Below are 21665 nucleotides of genomic sequence, written 5' to 3' on the forward strand. Positions count from 1 at the left end.
TTTGGTATCTCACTCCCAATAGTGCTTCCACCACCAAACCAAAATTGATGATATCTTTCCCCCATCAAACAGAATGGTAAACACAGAAATATGTAGTGCACTGCTTAATAAAACCATCTGATTAAATGTTTATATTTTAAGATGAGCATGCTACTCAATGTATAAGAAAAACTCTTAGTTGTTAAAACAATGCTTAACTGTATCTCTTTTTTTCATGTTACAAAAGGTTGGTTATGATGCCGGTGATCAGTTTAGTTTTCACTGGTGGGACCATGTCTTTAACAAGACTGCAAAAAGCATTGTGGTACAGGAAAGCGATGTAAGGACATTAGAAATAACAATAATTACTACCTTTAGACTAATGTCCGCATGTCACATCAGAATGAAGAATGCTGCCATAAGAGTTGTGTACATGGCATGACTGCATCTTCCAAAGCGAAGTTGGAGGATTTTTTTTTACATAATGATTATCAAAGGCATGCCCTAGGGGGTCTGGGGACATGTTTATAAAATAAAACAAAACAAAACAAAACAAGAACTTCCCTTGAGGAAAGGTGGGGGAAGGGGCTAGGGGTGGAGGACACGCTCAAACTTGCCCTGAGATCTGCATGTGCATGAGATTTAGAGTTAGTGCAGATGCTCACCTCACTCAGGATAAGAGTGAAGTCTCTTTTGAAGAGAGGGATACAGTTTCCACCTCTGAAAGTTGTCTGCTAATATAGTTTGACTATACAATTCCTGTGTTGGTTTTTTTTTCTTTATTTCTTTCTTTTACCTTCTGTCATTCCATAGGAAGGAGTACAGGTAGTGAAGTCTAGTAAAGATTCATGTACTGTGAGCAGCAAAAGACCAAGCAAGAACACAAACAAACCACTGTTATATGGCAGATTTGTCAAGGTTAATATTAATACTCATTGAAAGAAAGTTGCCAGTATGCCAAATTCGCACCTCTGCTATTGAACTGGAACTAGCTTGCAACTGAGGCTAGGGCAGAGAGTCATTTCAAATGCAAATGATATTCCCTTACCAGCCTCCATTGCAAGCAAGTTCCAGTCCAATATGGTTTATTCCTATTCTGAGTGAGCATCATTTCAGTTCATTCTCTCATCTCCATAGTGCTGGCTTGCAAAAAGGGAGGCAATTACGAGTTTTCCCCATTTAAACCACACTTCTGCAGTACTCATAACCCAGTTTCCACTCACTTTCATGTCCAAAGATAAAGATGTTAGATATGGAATTCTCATAAAAATTTATAAGCGCCCCTATTCTGATAAGTGCCCCATCCAATAGTGCCCCATAGTGAAAATAACTTTCAAAACATTGACATAGGATAGACTGATTAGACAAATAAATTATGAAGTCTGCTTTCTCATCTGAACATAATACGAATATTGTGACAATCAGAGCCCATGTTGTTACAGTTCTTGGGCTTAAGTATCCATTATTTTTAATTAAGGTATTGTACCACACTTAAATGTAATAGACCTTTTCAGCTTGAGTGGTTTGTTCCAGATCATCAAGTATAAATAAAGTATGTTATGTTTATGTTATGTTGCCTCATTTCAGACCATGTGATGATACTCATGAGAATTCTTTTGAATAGTTGCATGTATATGAAGGAACAATTTTTAGATGGATAAAAGAACAATTCTCTGGAGAATATCACCCTCCTCTAATAAGCACCCCTCTCCAATAAGCACCCTCCCTTGAGCGACCAAATGGAAATTAGCACCCCAGGTGCTAAATCAAATCATTATCAATGGTATTTTATAATATCTGTGTTCACTCCTTCTTAGGCTTCAAGTAAGACACTGGACAGTGTAGCACCTGATTCTGATGACGAATCAGACTCTGAAAGAGATTTTTCACATCTGTAAGTATATTGAAATTTCTTTTCCCCGCCTTCTTTGCAGCTGCAGCAAAACGTTGCTTAAAACTGTAATGATCTTTCTTTGAAATTTGTAATATTATTGTGTGAAATTTTTAGATGTGCAGAGGAGAAACTTTTTCAAGCCTGTGGAGGTAGAACAGCTCACAAGTAAGAAAAATCTTTTTCGGTTTTGGTGTCTTTTTCTAACCTGAACGTTTTAAATCTGTCTCTTGAAATCGAAACTACTCTTGACTAAAAATAAAGTTTTTTAAGCCATACTGCTTCATAGCTACAATAGCTTGCAGCACTTTGCTCCTGTTTCTGTAGCATGAACTGGCCAAGAGTATTGCGACTCCCCCCTGGATGGGATTCTAGTCCGTTGCAGGTTTCTCCTAAGCATGGTGTCAGATTGCCCCAGGAATTTGCCAGTACATCTTGATGCACCTGGGTGGCGAGAGGCACTGTAAGAGTAAAGTGCCTTGCCCAAGAACCAAACACAGTGACTCAGGCCTGTGTCACAGCCACCCCTCCCCAAAAAGGAGGGCGGCTTTTGCACGGGCTACCCTGACCTGGGCGTGAACCCGGATTGCCCATCTAGAGCACGAACCATTCAGTCAATCCATCTCACACCTTTGACTAAGTAGCAACCATTTACTCGCGGTGGAGACGTGGCGGTATTGACTCCCTAACCAGCATGGGGCTTGTGGCTCTTTTCCCTGCCCCTGCTTTAGGCCCTAGTCCCAGACCCTCGCTGACAAGTTCACGTTCAAAAGAACTCTTCTTTTTCTAATGCTGTCCGTTTGGTTTCCTCTGTTTATAGGGCTGCTCGTCACGGGTTGGGCTTGAATGGCAAGCTTCAGCGAGTTGAGGAGCAGGAAAAACTGGCGGTGACAGTTGACAGGTATTAAAGATAAGAAAAGTTCTGTTTTAATTTCCAAATTACTTAATTGAAAACGTGCACCGATATAAATCTTTCATGGGTTATTTGGAATAGGACGTAATCGTTCATCTGCCCTTACGACACGATAATCCTGGGCCGTTTTATTTGTCATAGCCAGGTAACTTCTTTGTCACGGTTTCTTTCAGATGTAGAAGTAATACAACACAAGCTGGTCCAAATTTGAACGTTAAAAGTCTTGTGGTCAAAGAAGAACGGGAAATGACGGAAAAGGAAAACAACAAGAAAGCAAAGTCGAGCAAAAAGGATAAAGGCATGAAAAAAAGAAAGCGGAAATACAAAGACGTGCAAATAGATAACGAGCAGAAATTTCAAGGCGAACATGCCTCTCGTGAAAGTGACTCAGACCAAAAACGAGTGAAAAAGAAAAAGAAGAAAAAACGGTGAATGCTTAGCACAGTTGTAGTAATACTGTGCTGAAGTACAGTTGGACTGGAACAGGGCCGCGACGAAACGCCATTACAAGATCTCCGAGAGAAACCCTGGGACGGATACATGATTTTAGAAAAGGGGCTTGGAGATGAGGGGGAGGGGTGGCATCTTCCCCCGGAAAATTTGTAAGGTTGAGGTCCTCGGAAATGGGATTTTCCACATTCTGAGGCCAAGTCAGCGAGTTATAATGTCTCATTTTTTTTTAATTTAGGGGATTAAGGGATTTCGACCGAATCCCCCAATCCCCCACTTCCCCAGATCCGCCTCAGAAACCAGAATTCGATGACAGCAAAGCAATGCCACAAAATGCATTACGCAAAATTACCCTGGATCGATCGTGAGGACACTAATTATGAATAAAAACACATTTTATTTCATGAATATATGTTATTTATGCAGGTTATAATTACTGTCACTTTTAAAGAATCTATCAACGACCTTTTATTCTATTTTGCGTCTAATCGATTACATCTAAAACAAGTTATGTCGTCCTAAGAATCGCAGAAGATTAACACTTCGTTGGAATGGCGTTTTTATCATTGTTTCCCGAGTACCATCACGCGAAATTAACGTGTCTTGCTTGCTGGCTTTGCCCAAAATTTAATCTTGTAATAATAATAACTAGTAAGTTCTAACACGTTCATACAATTTTTTTGTAAAAACGTCCATTTTTTTTTTCAGACAGAGGCCGGCCGCTTTTAATTACTTTTTTACGTGTTCATTTCCAATCGTTTTAGTCTAAGTAGATTTGTTTTAATAGTTCCAATCTAAAAACGACAATCATCCAAACGCAGTTGTTTCCCAATGAACGGTTCAATAAGACAAGTTCATCTGTGTTCATGGTCAGCTATCGCTATGTTTACGCCCATTGTACTGTTGTTTTAAAAAGTTGTCAAAATAAACTTCCTGTAGTAACTCTTACGCCTAGCGTGCGTGTTTAGCATGTTCTTAAAATCTGGGGTTTTCTCCGCTTCAAACTTTTTATTCAAAAAAGGTTCTTGTTAAAAAAAAAAAGGGGGGGGGGGGAAATAAGTCAGTTTCCTTGCTAACAACTTCTTGTTCTTTCGTCATATTTACTGGTTTGCGAAGTCGTAGAATTCGCTCTTCTAGTCTTGTGAAATTCTTCTGCTAAGCGGTGTCAAGTGTGATTTCCAGTCCGGGCATTCGTGTGTGTTTCACCTCTCTGTCTTTCGCCCTCCACACTGTGCCGCAAACCATAAAACAAATAGATGGACATGCCTAGAAAAACAGCAGGAATGAAAGTGACTTACTATAAACGACAACAACATGAAACGTTTGAAATTTCAGGAGTGTGCGAGCCTTCGCATTCGTAGCCGATCCTCGCTCCCCGCCAGAGGCTGAAGTATTCAGGCTGGTTTTTACTCGCGTATAAGCATGAGCAACAAACACAGACACGGCCTTTTACTGGGGAAAATTCGCCACTGTGTTTATGTCGCATGTGCTTACGTGACAGAAAAACCAGCCGGGGGTACGAGATTAAATAGTCCTAGAAAGCGACAACGCATCGTTCACGAGTTTTTTTTTACCAAAGGGGAGGGTCAGGGGAAAGTAAAGGAAATGCTTAGTCCGTCGTACGTGACACGAAAGAAAACCGCGAGAAATATATGGCCGCGCTAACTCGCCCCCAGGATTTCACGGGACCATTTTCTCCTCGTGGTTGATTTCCGGTCTCGCTCGACGGACTAAGCGAAAGAGGGACTACTCGTAGTCTATCCTTCCATTAAATCTGTGTTTAATCCACCGTAGGAAAAAGATGGCGACTGGTACATTTACCCATAGTTCTTAGGGCACGAAAACCTTAACAGCGTTCATAAAAACGTACAGAAACGTTATAAAATCTTCAAACTTAGGCTATTCAATTTCCTTTGTACAGCGAAAAATATTTCCCTTTCTTTGTGCCTCGTAGGCTTGTTAGGTTCGCAAGGCATTGTGGTAAAATGTACAGCCGCCATCTTTTTTCCCACGGTGGATTATGAACGCATTTTATCTCTTAAAGACTCAGCTTAGCAGATAAGAGGGAATTCGGACCGCGTAAAGAGTCGTTCCCAATTTGATCTCATCCTTAATTGCTGGCTGGCATGGTAGAGGAAGACCTTGTTCGCTAACAAGAGTTCTACGCCGCCGCCTTAGTTTGTCCACAGATCCTCAATTTTGTCGTAAGTTCGTCGAGATCGCAAGCTTAGCAAAATATTAACCCGGTGAGGTGGACACGCGCGCTAAAACGCAACGAGGTGGGGCTGAGGAAACTTCAACCTCGATAGCAAGTACCTTAATAGACTATTTTACAGTTGACAGCTAGGTGACCTGGCCTCGGAATGGCAACGAAGCTGGAGGTGACCTTGTTTTAATGAAGACTTCACTAGTTTTGTTGTGTAAATCAATTTGTTCTTATGCTAACTAGTTGGCATTTAAATAAGAAAAGCAGAGAAATTGCGGCACAGTTGGAAAAATGTGGCACGCCTGGAAAAATGCAGCACACTCGGAAAAATGCGGCACACTTGGAAAAATGCGGGACACTTGAAAAAATGCGGCACACTTAAAAAATGCGGTACACTTGGAAAAATGCGGCACACTCGGAAAAATAATAATACAAACTGAAATGTTAAACTCACCAATTACCATCCAAACTGCGAACCTCACCCACGTCAGGTACGATAGCTTCAAGATCAGAAATATGTTGATGAATATCGACACCTGTGGGAGTATAGGGACAAACGGGACCTTGAACGCCAGGGGTGTCTTATTCTGGGGCAGCCAGAGGAGGACAATAACGGTGCCTATTAGACCTAAGCCCATTAAAACCACTATTATAATGGCCCACCACTTTGCTTGTACAATGTCTTGCGAGCCCCATATAATCATGGCACTGAGTCCTGCAGAAATAATACAGGACACACATGTAGTAATTTGCGCTAACCAGCCACTTCTTTCTGAAGGCGAAGAATGGTTTCTGAAAACTTCATCTCCTGATAACAATGATTCTCTAGACGTATTTTCACCATCTATTGGGGGGTGCAGGCTTTCTTCCGGATTTTTCGGTTGTTTGACAAGGCCAATGGTCCCAGGCTGGTATCTTAGAATCAAAACGCACACAGCAACTATGGTGTAAGCCAAAAGCGTTCCAATTGACATCATTTCCACCAAAGCGTGCAGGTCAAAAATAAAGGCAAGAACCGCGGCCAAGACTCCAGATAACACTGTAGCGATCATTGGGATTTCTGTCCTTGGGTTGACCTTTGCAAGGAACCTGAAAACAATATATATAGTCGAGCTATTGACCAAGCGTGAAGTCAAGATGGTTGGATAAACTCTTTTCTTGCGTGTTTAGTAATATGGACCGGGACGAAGTCGAGGTCAATAAACACGCAAAAAAAAGAACAAGCTTGGTCAATAAAGGATTTATCATAGGGAAAAAGAACACTATTAACTTGCGGGACATAGCAGGTAATCCCGAGCGCCGGGCAAGATAGCGCCATCTTGACCGCTCGTTAAGCCAATAACAGCGCAGGATTTGGTTCATCCTGCCCGCTCACGGAGCAAGCCATATAGTAAAGTCGGGTTTTAGTCGTGTTTCGTGGGAACTCATAACAAGGGGTGTGCATCTCCCATCACCTATATCTGGGGCAGTCTAGGCTTAGATTGACCTATATTTAGAAATCTCGAGGAAAGTTCCGTGCCCCTACTTTTGACTCAATAAAAACTTCAGATCATTTCCAACGACTGCGAAAAGCAAGTACCAATTATCCGACACAAGCGAGAGTCCCCGAAACGGGGTAGAAATCGAACGAAAAAGTATAGGGTAAGTAACTAGCTGGCACAGGCCAAGTACCTCTATAAGAAACCAAGACAAACTCTTTAGGGTCCACCATGTTACTTTAATTTTACTTGTGTTGCAGTGGATTTTTCCTGTCAGTAAAATTATGTGCGCATTCTTACTTGAAAATGATGCCGTCGCTTGCCATGGAATACAACATTCTAGGTAGCGGTACCAGTGCTCCCAGTAGAGATGACGTCAGTCCACACAGGGCTCCGACAGCGATGATATATTTGGCCCAGGGAGCCCCTCTCAAGGCAAACACGTTTGGCAATGTCCCATCCTCAGGAAGCGTCTTGTAGGGCCACATAAGAGTCATGACAGTGGAAACACCGAAATACGCCAGAAAACAGACAGCTGTGGTAAAGAAAACGTTTGATGTTAGGAGAGAATTAGTCTGTATACACTTTGCCCGGTAGCCTGCGTAGGTTTCCAAAAAAGCACGCGAAGGGAACTCCGCCTGTAATGACCAGCCATAAGTGAATCCAAGACACACTACGTTATTCAGTAAAGAGCGAATACATCACGTGATCATGGAGAAATGCCAATCACAACACCGCCTGGAAAAGGAAAGGAAGCGGCTGCTAAGCAGGCCATTCGACCGGGAACACAAGTTGCTGAGCCCTCCACGACCCAAACCGTAAATAGATAGAGGATAATACATGGGCGCGCGTAGATATGGAACATCTCTTCGAGTGTTCAACTCAATATCTCACGAGTTAGCGCAGCGAATTAGTGAAATATAAAGTTGAAAACGAGAAGAGATATTCCATTTCTACAAACAACCATGTATTATTCTCTTTATTATATAGACATACTGATAACGAAGTTTTTGACGTTTTTCCGAAGATTTCCCACCACTTTCCGAAGATTTCCAAAGAATCTCCAAAATTGTCCGAAGGCCACACGAATGTTTTTCGAAAAATTTCAGAAGATTACCGAAGATTGCCGAAGACTTTCGAGGAAGATCTAAAGATGTTTCGATAATACATGATATCAGCGAAGTAATCGATATCTTCACTAGTGAAGATATGCAAAATACGCCACCCGAGTCCCGGATGTGGTTTCGTATGAATTTTATGTGTGGTGCATTTTCCAGTAAAACACTCGTGTCTATATAATAATGTTCTATACTTTCCATTTTTTAAACACCTTTTTCCATTGTGCTACCCGTCATATAGGTTCGTCAACGTTTAAGAACTTTTGATGATTTTAAGAAGGAATATATAAGGAAAGATCAGGATTTCAAGAATTAGTGCATTTGAAGTTGAATATTAATACCATTAATATTAATCAAGACATGACAACCACTCCTTAGTCTCACAGCTGGGTTCAGACAAAAGTCACAGCCTAATTTTAGTCGATTGAGCAACTTTTAAGCAAAGTCATAAGACTATAACAAGCCAATGAAATTCCACTACGTGCTTTAGAGTAAAATAACTGTAGTATTGCTTAATACCTAGTATGTAACCTAGTGTTAGGATCTAGTTTACATCAGTATCATTCTAGCAATAGAGCAATAGCTATCTATTATTCGCGCTTTTTCAAGTTACCAGCATTAGCTTTCCCACCCACCCACTTCTATGGAAGTTATGATTTCTTTTGTGTTAATAATCTCGTTGTAATTTATGTATTTATAATTATCTTGTATAGGGTCTCGATGGGCCTATAGTTTTATCGTAGTTTATAATATAGATAGGACCTGCGCGCGCTTAGGCTCCTCCGCAACCGTTTTGTGGGATGTCACGCAACGCGTGACATCCCAAAAACGGCTGCGAAGGAGACTCGCGCGCGCTCTGATTGGTCAAAAACCCTTGTGTTATCAGAGTATAAAACATAAAAAAGCGTGTTTTATTGTTTTGCACGTGTAAAATCCATATCATAAAGCAAATGAAGAAGCCTAAGCCGTGTATTAGACTGTGATGAAACACTCCGGACATTTGAGAACACTCGAGAAATGTAGAAAACACTCGTCTGCGGCTCGTATTTCCTAAATTTCCCTCATGTTCTCAAATGTCCGTCGTGTTTTATAACAGTGTAATACACGGTTCAGGCTTCTTTATTTGTTAATTATTCGAAGATTGTAATTAGAATGAATCATTTCCCGAGTTGCTTGTATGTGTAGGATTAAAATAAACTGCCTGATCCCAAACATGTTGTTCGAGAGTGAGTTTGTTTGTTTAGGTAATTCCGGAGACATTTGAGTCAATTTAGACATTGGAGTAACCAGCTCTTACTCTCTATAGAAATCTACCCCCAGGTGAAAACCCAAATCTTGAGCGATAATCAATTTGAATCAGTAAGATTATTTTAAATAGAGCAAGTGGTATCCCGATTTCCTAAAACATCCTTATACGGGAAATATTCTGATACTTCCGCCCTGACCGCTAGGTTTTACACAACTTCAACTTAACGCACATATAACTTTAAGCCATCTGCACATCTTTGAAAAGTATTGTGCGGGCAATTAAATCAACGCGCCCCATTTGCCCAAAGCACGTTTAAAGGAAACGAAGATGGCTAATATTTCAGGCTCCTTAAAAGCTAAAAACCCTGCTACTTACACAAAGCCAACACGATCGAGATGGGTATTCCTTTACTTGGGTTTCGAGCTTCTTCTCCGGTTGTTGCAATTATGTCAAAACCAACGAACGCGTAAAAACACGTGGCTGCTCCAGCGAGAATCCCTGAAGCTCCATACGGCGCAAAGTCCGACCAGTTCTTGTGCTCGGCATAGTACGCCCCAACACACACGATAAACACGATAACAAACATGTTAATCGAAGTGAACACTGTATTGAACCAGGCAGTTTTCTTTATGCCAACTAGTAGGACGACGGTCAATCCCAGAATCACAAGCACAGATAATACATCCAAGTATTCTGCCAGACCTTTAACGTGAACTTCGCCGATAGTAGAGATGGTAAAGTTTTTTATCCGACCATCAAAAAGTGAATCAAAATACGCGCTCCACGCTCTGGCGACTGAGGACGTTCCGATGACATATTCCAAAATTAAGTTCCAACCGATCACAAAAGCGCACAGCTCTCCAATCGCTACATAGCTGTAGACGTAGGCTGAACCAGCTTTAGGAACCCGAGCCCCGAACTCACCGTAGCACAAGCCAGAGAGAATAGAGGCAATAGCAGCGATCGCAAATGAAATAACGATGCCTGGTCCGGCATCGTTGCGTGCAACATCGCCGGCTAACACATAGATTCCGGCTCCAAGTGTACTACCAACGCCGAGAACTGTCAAGTCAAAGATCGACAGACAGCGGCTAAGCTGAGTTGATGTCAATGTCCTTGGATCTACGACTTTCTTTCGAGTGAAACTTCTCAGCAAGAAATCCATCAAGAACCAGCAATTTGCAACACAAGTTCAACATGCAACTTAGGTTCAGTCTATTTATAATCTGCATAAACGAAGTCACGTGATGCCCGCTGGCTATGGAGGTCACGACATTAACGTGAGTTTTCTGGGATGTTAAAATAATAATAAAAAAAACCGTGTAAAATTAAATTTCTAATCAACCTTTCAGTCACTCAACATCACAGTTGTCAAGTTGATAACTTTTGATTCAAATTTTCCGACGTTTTGTTAGATGTAGTGGGTCGGTACTATGAAGTCTATGAAGGACGAAGCAGGAAGAATTTTAGAATCGCACGAGAAACGAAAGACCTTTGGACCGTACCATTTAATAGGAAAAAGAAAAAAATATATCCTCTAGCTGTAACAAAACTTTGGCTAATGACGACGAATAAATAATTCTACCGTGCAAAAGTTAAAGCGGAACGACTATTTTAAAAGGGGTAAAATTTGGCGCAGAATACTTTGTGTGCTTCATGTCAAACAGAGCAGACCAACTTTTATAACATCGAGTAAATTTTATTCAAGGGCTGCAATACGTGGGAGTTGGGAAAGGCCAATGTCATGGACTAACATACAATTGGCGGAGGGATGAACTGCACAAATTCTCCCTTCGCGCGTTATCCTTATTAGTGGATGTGAATGCCAACATGTTGCGTTACATTCCACTTGGCAAATCACTCAGTGCAATTCTGTGATAAACGTAAGCAACGACGGTTTTTTAATAAGGTTATTCTGACATCATGTTACTGCGGTGACGGCTCTAGCCCGCGAGCGGGCTCTTCGTGGGGAAGGAAAGTATGAAAGGAAACAAAATAATTATTCTGAAATTTTGGCACAAGCGGTTCGAAGCACTTTATCTCTGCGGGCCATTGGACGCACCGATTCAGAATTCAAAGCGGTGCGGGCAGGCTCTTCTTCCCGTTCAGTTTCTCTCCTTTTTTCAGTTGCCACGCGAAAAGCCTGCTCGCAAGTTATGACGGCTACCTAAGGCAAACAAGCAAGTGTTTCCGACTGAATTGAAAAGTTTACAGCATTTTTACCGCGCGAAAATTGCGGCTTGCTCTGCCCTCAATTTTTTGGTGGAAGCCGAAAAGGGGGAATGCTTGCTGCGCAGGGTATGGTTTCCATAATCACTGTTGGCCCTCGCGTAAATGTCGACATACTGCATGAACGGATTATCCGAGTGTTTTTTCGATACTATCATGTGGTACGTCAGGGGAAGGTATAGGGTAACTCTAGACAGCTTAGACAACGACCAGAAAGAAGAGTTAAATCACGTCAACGTGGCTGGGTTGGTTGCAGGGGTGATTTCACTCATCCTCCACAAATGACCTTCTAAATTGAAATAAACCAAATAAAACGTCCTATAAAGCTGTAACCTTGTACATGAAGTTGACCAAAAACCAAAACCTTTAAGGGTGGGGGAGGGAGGTGAACATTGCCTTTTCTTCCTTACAAAGAGAGGAGTAGTTTCCGCTTTGATTTAACATCCACATATTAAAACGAATAAAAGAAAATTAACTGAATATATCGGAAATCCGCGGCTAAGAAAAGTTCAACTCTAACCTATATTTTACATGCAGGTACGTCGTTGCAGCTAAAATGAATACATTCAGAAAGAACCAGATTATTCACGAGCTTTCCTCTTTTAGCATATTATTAAACAACGCATCTATGTTAATCTCCTAAAACCACAGGCGAGTTGGTCACAGGATTTCCTGTCAGGTTTAGTATATTCACACTGCTGATTTGGATCAAGGGAAATTCTTCTAGAAAACCAGGTGAGTTACTCACGAGATTTGGATTAACATTGGAAACGTTCGTTCAATTGAATAAAGAAAATATCGTGGTAAACAAGGCGAGTTGCTAACGAGATGGAGCATTGCGAGGTCTTACACGAAAATGTCCTAAAGTAATCGAGTTCATAGATAAGCAGATTCGAACAAGAAGGCTGTATAGAAAAGGAGAGATTTTTAAACTACTCAAGGCTAGAAAGTGCAAGGTCTTCAATAAAGCTATAAACTGCTCCAGGTTCTCCCATAATCGCCCGTTTAACTGGTGGTAAATGGTGGAGATTTTCTTCCCTAAAAGAGCGCAACACCAAAAAACACTTACTCCAATTCCTCGTTTTTATTTTCATTTCACCAACTCTAAGAAACGGACGGTAAGCAGATATAAACGGTAACTAAACAAGAGAAGTCTTTTTAAGAAATACAACAGTTACTCTATTTGCAGAGAATGTCTTAGACCTTTTGTTAAACGTTGTCACAAGTGCAAAATTAACTAGACTCGGCGACATTTTCGCAAGTTATGTCAACCGCTGCCAGACGAGTTCCCAATGGAACTGTTGACCTTGGCAGGATAAAAGGAAGGACAAGGAAAAACTCTGTCACGCGATAACCCTGTATCGAGCACTTAGAGGGGCGGGGGGGTTTAATTTCATCGGAGTATTTTGCTCTGACGTCATAGAAGCAACGTTAATTTTGCTCCTGTGGCAAACGGGTTCCCTTTTAATGCAAGGATTTCCTACTCGTGAGGTAAGGGAAAGAGAACACTATAAAAATCCCGCTTACTTTAAACAAAACAGAAAGTTGCGGGTGAAATCTAAAAATAAATTAATACGCAGTTGTATGAACATCTGATACATCACATGCCCTCAGCCTTTCCCGGGATTAGGTTGAGGACGGGTGATGACTGACATTTCAGGCGAGTACAAAGTTGAGTTACTTCTGTATTGATGTTGGGGTGGTTTTCTAGAGACATGCTTGAATTAAGCGCTTGAACTAAACAAGCGAGGGTGTGGCAGGTAGATTACAGGATTCGCAGCACTTATCAATATCTTTGAGGTTTTAAAAGTAAAACTACATTGATATCCCGTTTGAAATTTTTCAATATTTCAATATGACTATGTATATCCTTGTTTTGTGAGTCAAACAATAAATTAGATTAGTTTGTGGCTAACATACTGTCAATTGAGTTGTAGTTTCTGCATTAAGGGGACTCAAAACAGTTTCCAGTAGTATCCAGACTTTGATTTTGATGGGTCATTATAACCATTCTTTATCAGATTATGCTACAATCATGGTATCAAAAAAGCGCCCAATCATTGGTGAACACATCATCATTTTCGTGACACAACAGGTTACCAGAGCAACAGTATGGCCTGCTAAAACACGCTTCATTATTATAGCATTAAGGGCTTAAAATTCAAAAACGACATGGTGAATTTTATTTTGATTATCAAATTTTGTTAAGCCGAATAAGAAGTAACTTTTGGCAAAGTTTAAAAAATTCTGTACATAGAGTTCAGAACCACCTTAAAATTTCAAACCTTAAAGTCTTGGAAAGTGCTGGCAAATGTTTTGAGCCACCTTTTATAAACCAAGTTTTTAAGTCGTACCTACTCTGTTTGCTGTTCTCCAAATAAAATAAAGCTTTGTGGCAAAATTAAGAACTTATAGATAATCTGACCCAAAACCTTCTGATGTTGCCCCATGGTGAGTACTGGTGCAACAGTTTTTTAAAATGTCAATCCATGATAATTTAAACTAAAATAAACTAACTACACATTAAGACACATTGGTATGCTCAGACTGGGCATTGCTTTACAATAACACTTCTTGTACACTGAGCACAAAAATGCAGCAAAAGTTATATAACAACACAATCCCTTGTTCCCTTAAAAATGTAACAGAAACAAAGGAGATACTATGAAGAGTACAACAATACTGGCCCTTGCTGTTGTTTTTTCCTTTTTGCTCATCATTTTAGTGTCCTCCTAATAATTTGTGACTTAAATTTTAAACACTTATCATGAATTTAGGCACCCTTAAAATGAAGACTGGAACATTTTAGGGTGCTAAGATGTTGCAACTAATGGAAAACTTTTGACAAATTATGGCAGCACTGTCCATCATTCACAAAATGAATGTGTCAGAGGTTTAAAGCTAGGTAGTAGCATCATTAAATTCTATTTTTTTACCCTGTTGGCAAACAAGCCAGGTGACCAGCCTGGCGTTAAAAAAACCTGGGAGAACACTGCATCAAGACAGGAAAGTTGCCTTTCTCACCTGCTGCTGCTGCTGCTGTTTATATCACTAAACTGTTTTAACTCTGCCTACATTATACCAACTAGTGGCATGCCCACCTGTGGCATCCTTTATATTACTATCTTATTGCTGTACAAGTCTCTTACTATCGCATCCTGTAGTTGCCTGAACTTTCATGATTACACAGCTCGCCACTAAAATTTACTTTGATCTTAAAATCCAGATCACGCTGAAAAGAAGATCAAGACCATTTAAAATTAGTTTTTACTACTGAGCGAGCAGACTAACACTGTAAAACTTAAGTCTACTACTGAGCAATTTTCTCTAAATATTTTGGGGAAGGAGGCAAAGATAACAAAGAATTTGGCTATCACATGTATTCAGCCAATTTCATAAAAATGCAATTAAAATTCAAAACAAAAATAGATCAGTCAAAGAAACTTTTTTCTCAACAAATGTCTACTAGCAATTGCAACACTGGTTCCAGTATTTTATGGGAGCTTGGGTTTGAATCCAAACTTTAGGAAGTTCAAGAATTTCTTTGGAATTGTTTCATGTTGGCAAAGATCGTGTTATAACAAGTAACAGTTGAAATTGGCATGCAGCATAAACTTTCATACATATACATGTAGCTACAAAAGAAGTTAGTAAAGACACTTACATTATTTCTGGGGTTTGGTTTTATTTCAAATTCTCCAATTAACTCTTCCCCATACTTGACCGTCAAGTAGTCTTGAAGATAGAAAACTGTTTGCTTCCAGTGAGTATAATGACAGTCTGGAGCTAAAAGACAAAACAATGAAATCAGTAACTGTTTAAAAATGAAATTGCAAAACAGTCTAAACAATAAAGAGGGAATGGGTTTTCTCAGCCAGTCAGCTGTAAAACACAGGTTTTCAGATTTTTCTTGTGCTTCCAGCCAGTTGCAAGTTTTTCCTGCAGGCTCTGATTGGTTTGGATGCGATTACCTAAAGTGCTTTTATTTAAGAAATAGAAAAACATGTACTGTGTTTCTATCGAGTCATAGAAACACGAGTGGAAGTTTGGGAGAATGAGAAATGTTGTGGGAACACGAGCTGCAGGTGAGTGTTTCCACAACTTTTTTGAGTTCTCTCAAACTTTCAGGAGTGTTTCTATAACTTGATAGAAACATGGAGAACATGTTTTCTATTTCTTTTAGAAAACACCGCAATGAAAAAAGGAAAACAACTTGTTAACTTTGATTATCAAAATGTTAATTCTCTTTGCTCACGCCATCATTACATCAACAGCTCGTGCTAGTTCTGTGTTTCTATTGAGTTCTAGAAACACGATTTTTAACCAATCAGCACGTGTATTTTCTTAGGACTGTTTTCTAATTTAATTTTATTTATTAAAACATGCAAATAGCCATTTGTTCTTTCATGACTACTTCACAATGTGGTGTTAATGGACTTACCAGTAGAGAATCCTGTTCTTTTGTGGCAATGTGTGAATTCCACAGTAAAGAATGCAACAAGGGCATGAATGTAATCATTTCTCCGACAGTACAACTGAAAAGGTGCATTGAAGGACAAATCCTCTTTCTTGACTGTATGCAAATCAATTTCCTGCAGATGGAATAAAAAGTATAAAAACCTTGACTATATATTGCCAGTTTAAATTTTTTCAGTTCCATGAAAGAAACAAGGAAATCACACTAAAATGGTTGCTGTTATGCACAGAAAATACCACTCATAACTGATACATCTATATACTGATACAAATAACCTCATGCAAGGAAACAATGGTTTTTTTACACCTGTCCAATCTGAGTACCAGCAGGAAAATTTAAATCAACAACAGCATTCATTTGTAACACACAAAAAAATTAAAGAATCATTGAGGAAGCTACAAACTTTAAAATAGTCAATTGCTCAGCACTTAATTAAGGCTTGCTCAATACTTCTATTGTGCTTTATAACTCAATAATATTGTATTCCCCCTGGAGGTTCTCAGAAACAAAGGCTATTTAAGTGAAAGTAATAAAAATTTTGGGATCTTCAAGGCAGGGCTGTGTTCTAGAGGTGCCCGGATGCCACGGGTAACTAACTTTTGCCTTTGGGTGACTGGAAAAACTAACTTTTTTCATATAAGCTTAAGTCGTGGACACCCAGGATTTCATGGTTAGGAACCTTTGGGCTCCTTGCAATTTTCCTTAGACCACAGCCTTGTCAAGGTGTCATTGTCAAGTTTCAAACAACTCTTTATGTTTTGTATGTTTTCTCCATTATTGGCACTTTGTCTTGCCACTTAAATAATTTTGCTTCAACTTATATTTTACACATATTTAAACATACATTGGAACTGTACTTTACAGCCACCCCATTAATATGGCCACCTCATTTATTATGGCAAAAAGCTCAGTCAATCATTTTCTTATTTAAAGAACAGTATGGCTACCCCGTTAATACAGCCAGATTTTTTTGGCCTGTTGGTTACCAGATTAACAAGGTTCGTACAAACTCAGGCCTTCATATTTTGAAAGTCTTGACCATGACATTTTGAGGATGCTGAAATGCAGTTTGTTACTTTCAGTTATTATCATATTGAACTGAAGTGTTTTTCGAAGTGAAGTGAAGTGAAGTGAAGTGAAGCTAAGCACTTTCTTTGCTTTTGAATGAAGTAATGGAAGGGTAGAACAGGGACTTCATATATGTGTATTACAATAACAGATATCTTTTTCTAAACTTACCTTCACTAAGCAGGAATTAGTGACGACTTGTTTGGCCTCAACAACATCCACAAGAGGTTCTGTTAGGGCTACTTTCCTGATACAGCTCATGTCAAACCCATAAACTCTGTCCCACCCTGAAAACAAGTGATTTCACATTTTAGATACTTACTCTCCCATACATTGACACGTTATGATCAGCCAATCATTCAGTCAGCTGGGGTCGGTCATTCAGTCTGTGTCTGGCTATCCATCTCAGAGTATTTTTGTGCAAATAGCCAACACTTTAGCCGACACCTACAATAAATTTTATCCTCTTTGTACTGCCTGTCTTCAATAGCACAGAGATACAGTTGCGCCTTGTCCGGAAACAACAGCCCACCAGGTTTCTGCAAGAAATAGAGAAAATAATAAGAAGATCCAAATCCAGTATATGAAAATAAATGCAATTCACAAACATGCTAAAGGTTCCTCTAGGAACATTTCCAAGATTGTTTTCATTCATTTCACATACCAGCCACTTATCGCGGGCAAATAACACAGTGTCCAACATTGACTCATATAAAAGGCAATAGCCCATCCATTCACTGATAATGATGTCAACCTTGTCAACGGGAAGCTCAACTTCTTCAATTTTGCCTTTGATGAGGGTGATGACTAAAAGAAAAAACAAAAACAATCATATGGAAAGGTGATTTAAAAAATCAGTGTGCATTCATCCAGTGAGTAGAAGCTGAGTTAAGCTAGCCTTCAGTGTTGCCAGATGTCTCACAAAGTCGTAGTGATATACAGGTGTTGCACACAGATTGCGTTAAACAAGTTCTGTTACAGAGACAAGACAACTTGCATGTCTATTTTGCTGGACATAAATGTTTCATGAAAAAGTTCCTCTTGAACCTTTTGTAGTAATACTGTAGTAAACCAGACAACTTGTTTCGAGTTCCTGGAGATAAAACATAGCGACCAACTACCAGTCAGAAAATGAGAAGTCTCAGTTTTGGAAGAGCACTACAGCTGTGTCAATCAAAACATATTTATTGCCCACAAACATTTTATGGTGTCTTAGGAGACATAGCAGCCTCATGGTTAGTGCCCTAGACTCCAGATTGAGAGGTCCTGGTTTGAGCCCTGGCTGGGGACATTGTGTTGTGTTCTTGGGCAAGACACTCTATTCTCACAGTGTCTCTCTCCACCCAGGTGTACAAATGGGTACTAGCAAATATATTGCTAAGGGGTAACCATGCGATGGACTAGCGTTTATCCAGGAGGGATTGTGTGGTTCCAGGAAATATCCATACCCCCATCACATTCAAAAATTCTGGAGGGGAGGGGGGTTGAACAGTTGATTTAGTTTCCAGATGTCCTTTGATTCAACACAGATTCAAGTATCGATCTAGCTGTTCAAAAATCCTTTCTTACCCACTAAGTAGATCTTTTGCACGAAAAAATAGTAGCTTGAACACTTACATGTAAATCACATTTTATTTGAATAAATTTTCTTTGTTCAAAAAGTACTTTGGAAGCTAACAAGTGTGAAGAACATGATGTTTTGTGAACATGGGCGCCATCACTTGTTACCAGGCTACATGAAGTCACTTAATGGACAGAAAAGCACTGGTGACTAGCCTAGTTCATTTATCACGTAGCTCTTCGAAGCTGTCAAGCAGCAGCCAATTTCTTTCATAAAAATTAGTTTCTTTATAAGTTCAGAAACTTGAGAATTTCTCGTTCTTGTTATTTCTGTCAGTTTGTTTGTAATTTTGCTGTAAAAATTGGCTTTCTTCGGGAGTGTGTAAGCGACCATGTTCATGATAAAAGTATGGTGTCAATTTCATCCACACACAGCTTAACAGTCTTTCAATGGAGATTGTACCACATTTACAAAGGGACCTAGTGATACAGGAAGGTACATGTAACTTGAAAAGTAATCTTTTTTTTTCTTTTTACTTGTAAGGCATGCTAAAAAAAATGCTGTATGTTTTCTTAGTGCGTATCTTCAGTTATTACCTTCAAGTGAAAATAAACAGAAGTGAGATGCAACACAGACGGCCAAGCATTTGGAGTGTTCACTTTAACTTTAACACACCTTCTTGCCAAAATGAATTTTTCAGAGGGTATGGGGGATGTACATAATACTCTTGGAAATTCCGGACGGGGGAGGCACGTTATTTTTGTGTTCAGAAAATGGAAATTCTGGGGAGGTGGGGAGTCTTAGGTGAAATTCCCTCAGTGGTGGGGGTATGGATCTTTTCTGGAACTAAACACTAGGAATTCTGCTAGTCCCTTAATGCTACAGAAACCGGAGATAAGCACCGGTCTGATGAGCCACTTTGCTTGTATGCAGATGATACCTTTACCGTACCTTCTTCAAAATCATTGTCCTTGATTATTTGCTTGGAATAGTCGATAATAGAGGAGAAATCAACCTATAAAACAAAGTAATGGAGTTACTGGAGGCATTTTGTAGTACAGTCTACATGGATATACACGTATATACACGTACTAATAAAACAGATTACAAGTATACATGTATATGACATATTTGTGCCTACATATAGAAAGAGTGGCTAGGCAGTCAGTACAAACCATTGGACAGTTATGTTTCTCGTGACAGCGCACAGAAGAGGACAGCAGTAAACATCTCATATCATCCAAACATACTGGCTTGTGCAATACAGTATCTAATGTGTGGTTAGAAGTACTAGCTCATAAGCAATAGTAGAAAAGGCTTCAATAAGAGCTGGCAGACAACAAACTTTTCCATCTACATGTATATGTATTGCAAAATCACCAAAATTTGCAGCTCCTACTTGAAGTATTTTCCATCTGCTTCATGCTGGCTAACTTGGAGATCCCAGTGCCTTAAAACAGTTCTTAAACAGATCTTAAAGTTAAGGTCAAATGTTCTAACAAAGGGAAAGAAATCACTCACAGCATAGACATGCTTTGCACCAGCCTTGGCAGCAAACATGGACAAAATCCCAGTGCCACAGCCAACATCAAGGACAACTTTGTCACGAAACAGATGCCTGTTGTAATACATTGCGTTGCGATATGTTGTTGTGCGTACTTCATCCTTGATCATTTCCTGTTGTAGAAGAGCATTAAGTCATTAACATATGTGCAAGGGAGCTGCCAGGACTAGGAAAACAACACAAAGCATTATACATGGATAACATCTCCCATTTCCCTCTCACCATGCCAAAATAAAAACCCAAGAAACTTTCCCATTTGCTTATGAAGCAAAATAATGCTGTTTCTACGAAAATGAGCACTTCTGTGGACTATAATTTGCAGCATCATTGAAGGTTACAATCAAAAACATTTTGGTAGCAAGTAATAAAAAAGTTGGTTGGAAAAGACGAATTAGAAATGCCGACGTTTGACTACTGAATGCAGCTTACATGAGCTTATCATGTACATCACATGTCTACAGTTGCAACGTATTCTACGTAAAATTGCTACAAATCGCTCGGCTGGTTATCTTCTCGACTGAAGTGACCCCAAACACGATATCGTGCTGTAGGGGATCGTCACATACCTCATGGATTCCTGACAAGACACAACGGTATCCATCATCACATCGATTGTTTGTCATCGCAAACATGTCAAAAACAGTACACAGTTAGTAGATGTTCTCTCGTCACGAACGACACGTCATAAACAAGCTTTACTTACCGAAATGAGCGTACGAATCAAAATAATAATCAGCACTTGTCATTTCAGAGGCAGAAGGTTTGGAATCCGGCGTCGTAGACGAAGGTTGCTTCTGACATGGTTCCTTGCTCCCATCCATATGATTTGAAGTTGCTGAATCGACTTCCATACCGTTAGAGGATTCCTAAAGCAACAACAGGCATCACATATTTTGCATATAGGGTAAATTCTCAATGCAAAAGCAAAGTACCTCCACTTTCGCCACTTTCGCTTTGGTCTCCATAATGTTGTGCACGTGCTGTATGCTATGTCAACTTTCGCAATGAGCGCCCACAATGCTGACATGCGGTAAACCATCAGCTAATATGCGCATCCGAGGTTTGAGAATAAAGTACTGGAAACTAGTCTGTAGAAGTGAAGTGACGGACTGAGTAGACTCTAGTCTCCTTCGCAGCCGTTATTAGGGTCGTCACGCAACGCTCCTCCCCACTAACGGCCGTTAGTGGGGAGGAGCGTTGCGTGACGACCCTAATAACGGCTGCGAAGGAGACTAAGTAGACTCCGGCTAAAAGTAGCAAAAGATTTTTATGGATCTGGCAACCACTTCATCACGCACCCGTAAAATGGGCAGTAGAAAGTGTCGAATAAATATTTTGGGGTCTCGACATCTCGAAAGGCTAATCTTTCTCTTTTCCGGAGGATAAACTTTATAAAAACAATAGACATGGAATTTTTTTTTGTTTTGATTGTATCTCTGAACGAAATCGTTTGCGCCAATTTTTATCAAAGACACGAATTCA

The 21665-nt window shown here is 39.9% G+C and overlaps 3 protein-coding genes across 3 annotated transcripts in view; 1 reads left to right on the top strand and 2 right to left on the bottom strand.

Moving 5' to 3' along the window:
* The window catches only part of LOC110058176 (G patch domain-containing protein 4-like), a 6529-nt gene extending 2348 nt beyond the window's left edge, over positions 1-4181 (top strand). Inside the window, exons 3-8 of the mRNA XM_020764758.2 lie at positions 227-319; positions 793-897; positions 1797-1873; positions 1988-2038; positions 2691-2771; positions 2957-4181. Coding sequence (XP_020620417.2) covers positions 227-319; positions 793-897; positions 1797-1873; positions 1988-2038; positions 2691-2771; positions 2957-3215 — 666 coding nt within the window. The 3' untranslated portion in view covers positions 3216-4181. The remainder of the gene's footprint in view (positions 1-226; positions 320-792; positions 898-1796; positions 1874-1987; positions 2039-2690; positions 2772-2956) is intronic.
* LOC110058173 (high affinity cationic amino acid transporter 1-like) lies at positions 3611-10628 on the bottom strand. The gene is made up of 4 exons (XM_020764756.2): positions 9660-10628; positions 7218-7452; positions 5894-6528; positions 3611-4499 (listed from the first exon to the last, which is right to left on the bottom strand). Exons 1-4 carry the CDS (start codon positions 10447-10449, stop codon positions 4399-4401), a joined length of 1761 nt encoding a protein of 586 aa, XP_020620415.2. The 5' UTR covers positions 10450-10628; the 3' UTR covers positions 3611-4398.
* A 1954-nt stretch (positions 10629-12582) lies between these two features.
* LOC110058175 (protein arginine N-methyltransferase 1-like) lies at positions 12583-21208 on the bottom strand. Its single transcript, XM_089288798.1, has 11 exons — positions 21116-21208; positions 20887-21049; positions 20750-20760; positions 20141-20296; positions 19571-19634; positions 17723-17865; positions 17510-17597; positions 17230-17345; positions 15955-16105; positions 15178-15299; positions 12583-14745 (listed from the first exon to the last, which is right to left on the bottom strand). The coding sequence occupies exons 1-11, from the start codon at positions 21146-21148 to the stop codon at positions 14662-14664; spliced, it is 1131 nt and encodes a 376-aa protein (XP_089144924.1). The 5' UTR covers positions 21149-21208; the 3' UTR covers positions 12583-14661.
* Positions 21209-21665: the final 457 nt, after the last annotated feature.

This window comes from Orbicella faveolata, unplaced genomic scaffold, assembly GCF_042242905.1.
Source record: "Orbicella faveolata isolate gen_17 unplaced genomic scaffold, um_ofav_v1 contig_2, whole genome shotgun sequence".
Lineage (NCBI taxonomy): Eukaryota > Metazoa > Cnidaria > Anthozoa > Scleractinia > Merulinidae > Orbicella > Orbicella faveolata.

What these genes read in the sequence shown, in the direction of transcription:
- LOC110058173 (XM_020764756.2), bottom strand. Translation starts at nt 10,449, where the DNA reads ATGGATTTCTTGCTGAGAAGTTTCACTCGAAAGAAAGTCGTAGATCCA. An exon ending in AGCGACGGCATCATTTTCAA is followed by an intron (nt 6,529 to 7,217) that starts GTAAGAATGCGC and finishes TATTGTTTTCAG; the next exon opens with GTTCCTTGCAAAGGTCAACC. An exon ending in CGCAGTTTGGATGGTAATTG is followed by an intron (nt 4,500 to 5,893) that starts GTGAGTTTAACA and finishes CTGTTTTTCTAG; the next exon opens with GCATGTCCATCTATTTGTTT.
- LOC110058175 (XM_089288798.1), bottom strand. Translation starts at nt 21,148, where the DNA reads ATGGAGACCAAAGCGAAAGTGGCGAAAGTGGAG. An exon ending in CGAAAGTGGCGAAAGTGGAG is followed by an intron (nt 21,050 to 21,115) that starts GTACTTTGCTTT and finishes TTGTTGCTTTAG; the next exon opens with GAATCCTCTAACGGTATGGA. An exon ending in GGACAATGATTTTGAAGAAG is followed by an intron (nt 17,866 to 19,570) that starts GTACGGTAAAGG and finishes TTTTTCTTTTAG; the next exon opens with TCATCACCCTCATCAAAGGC.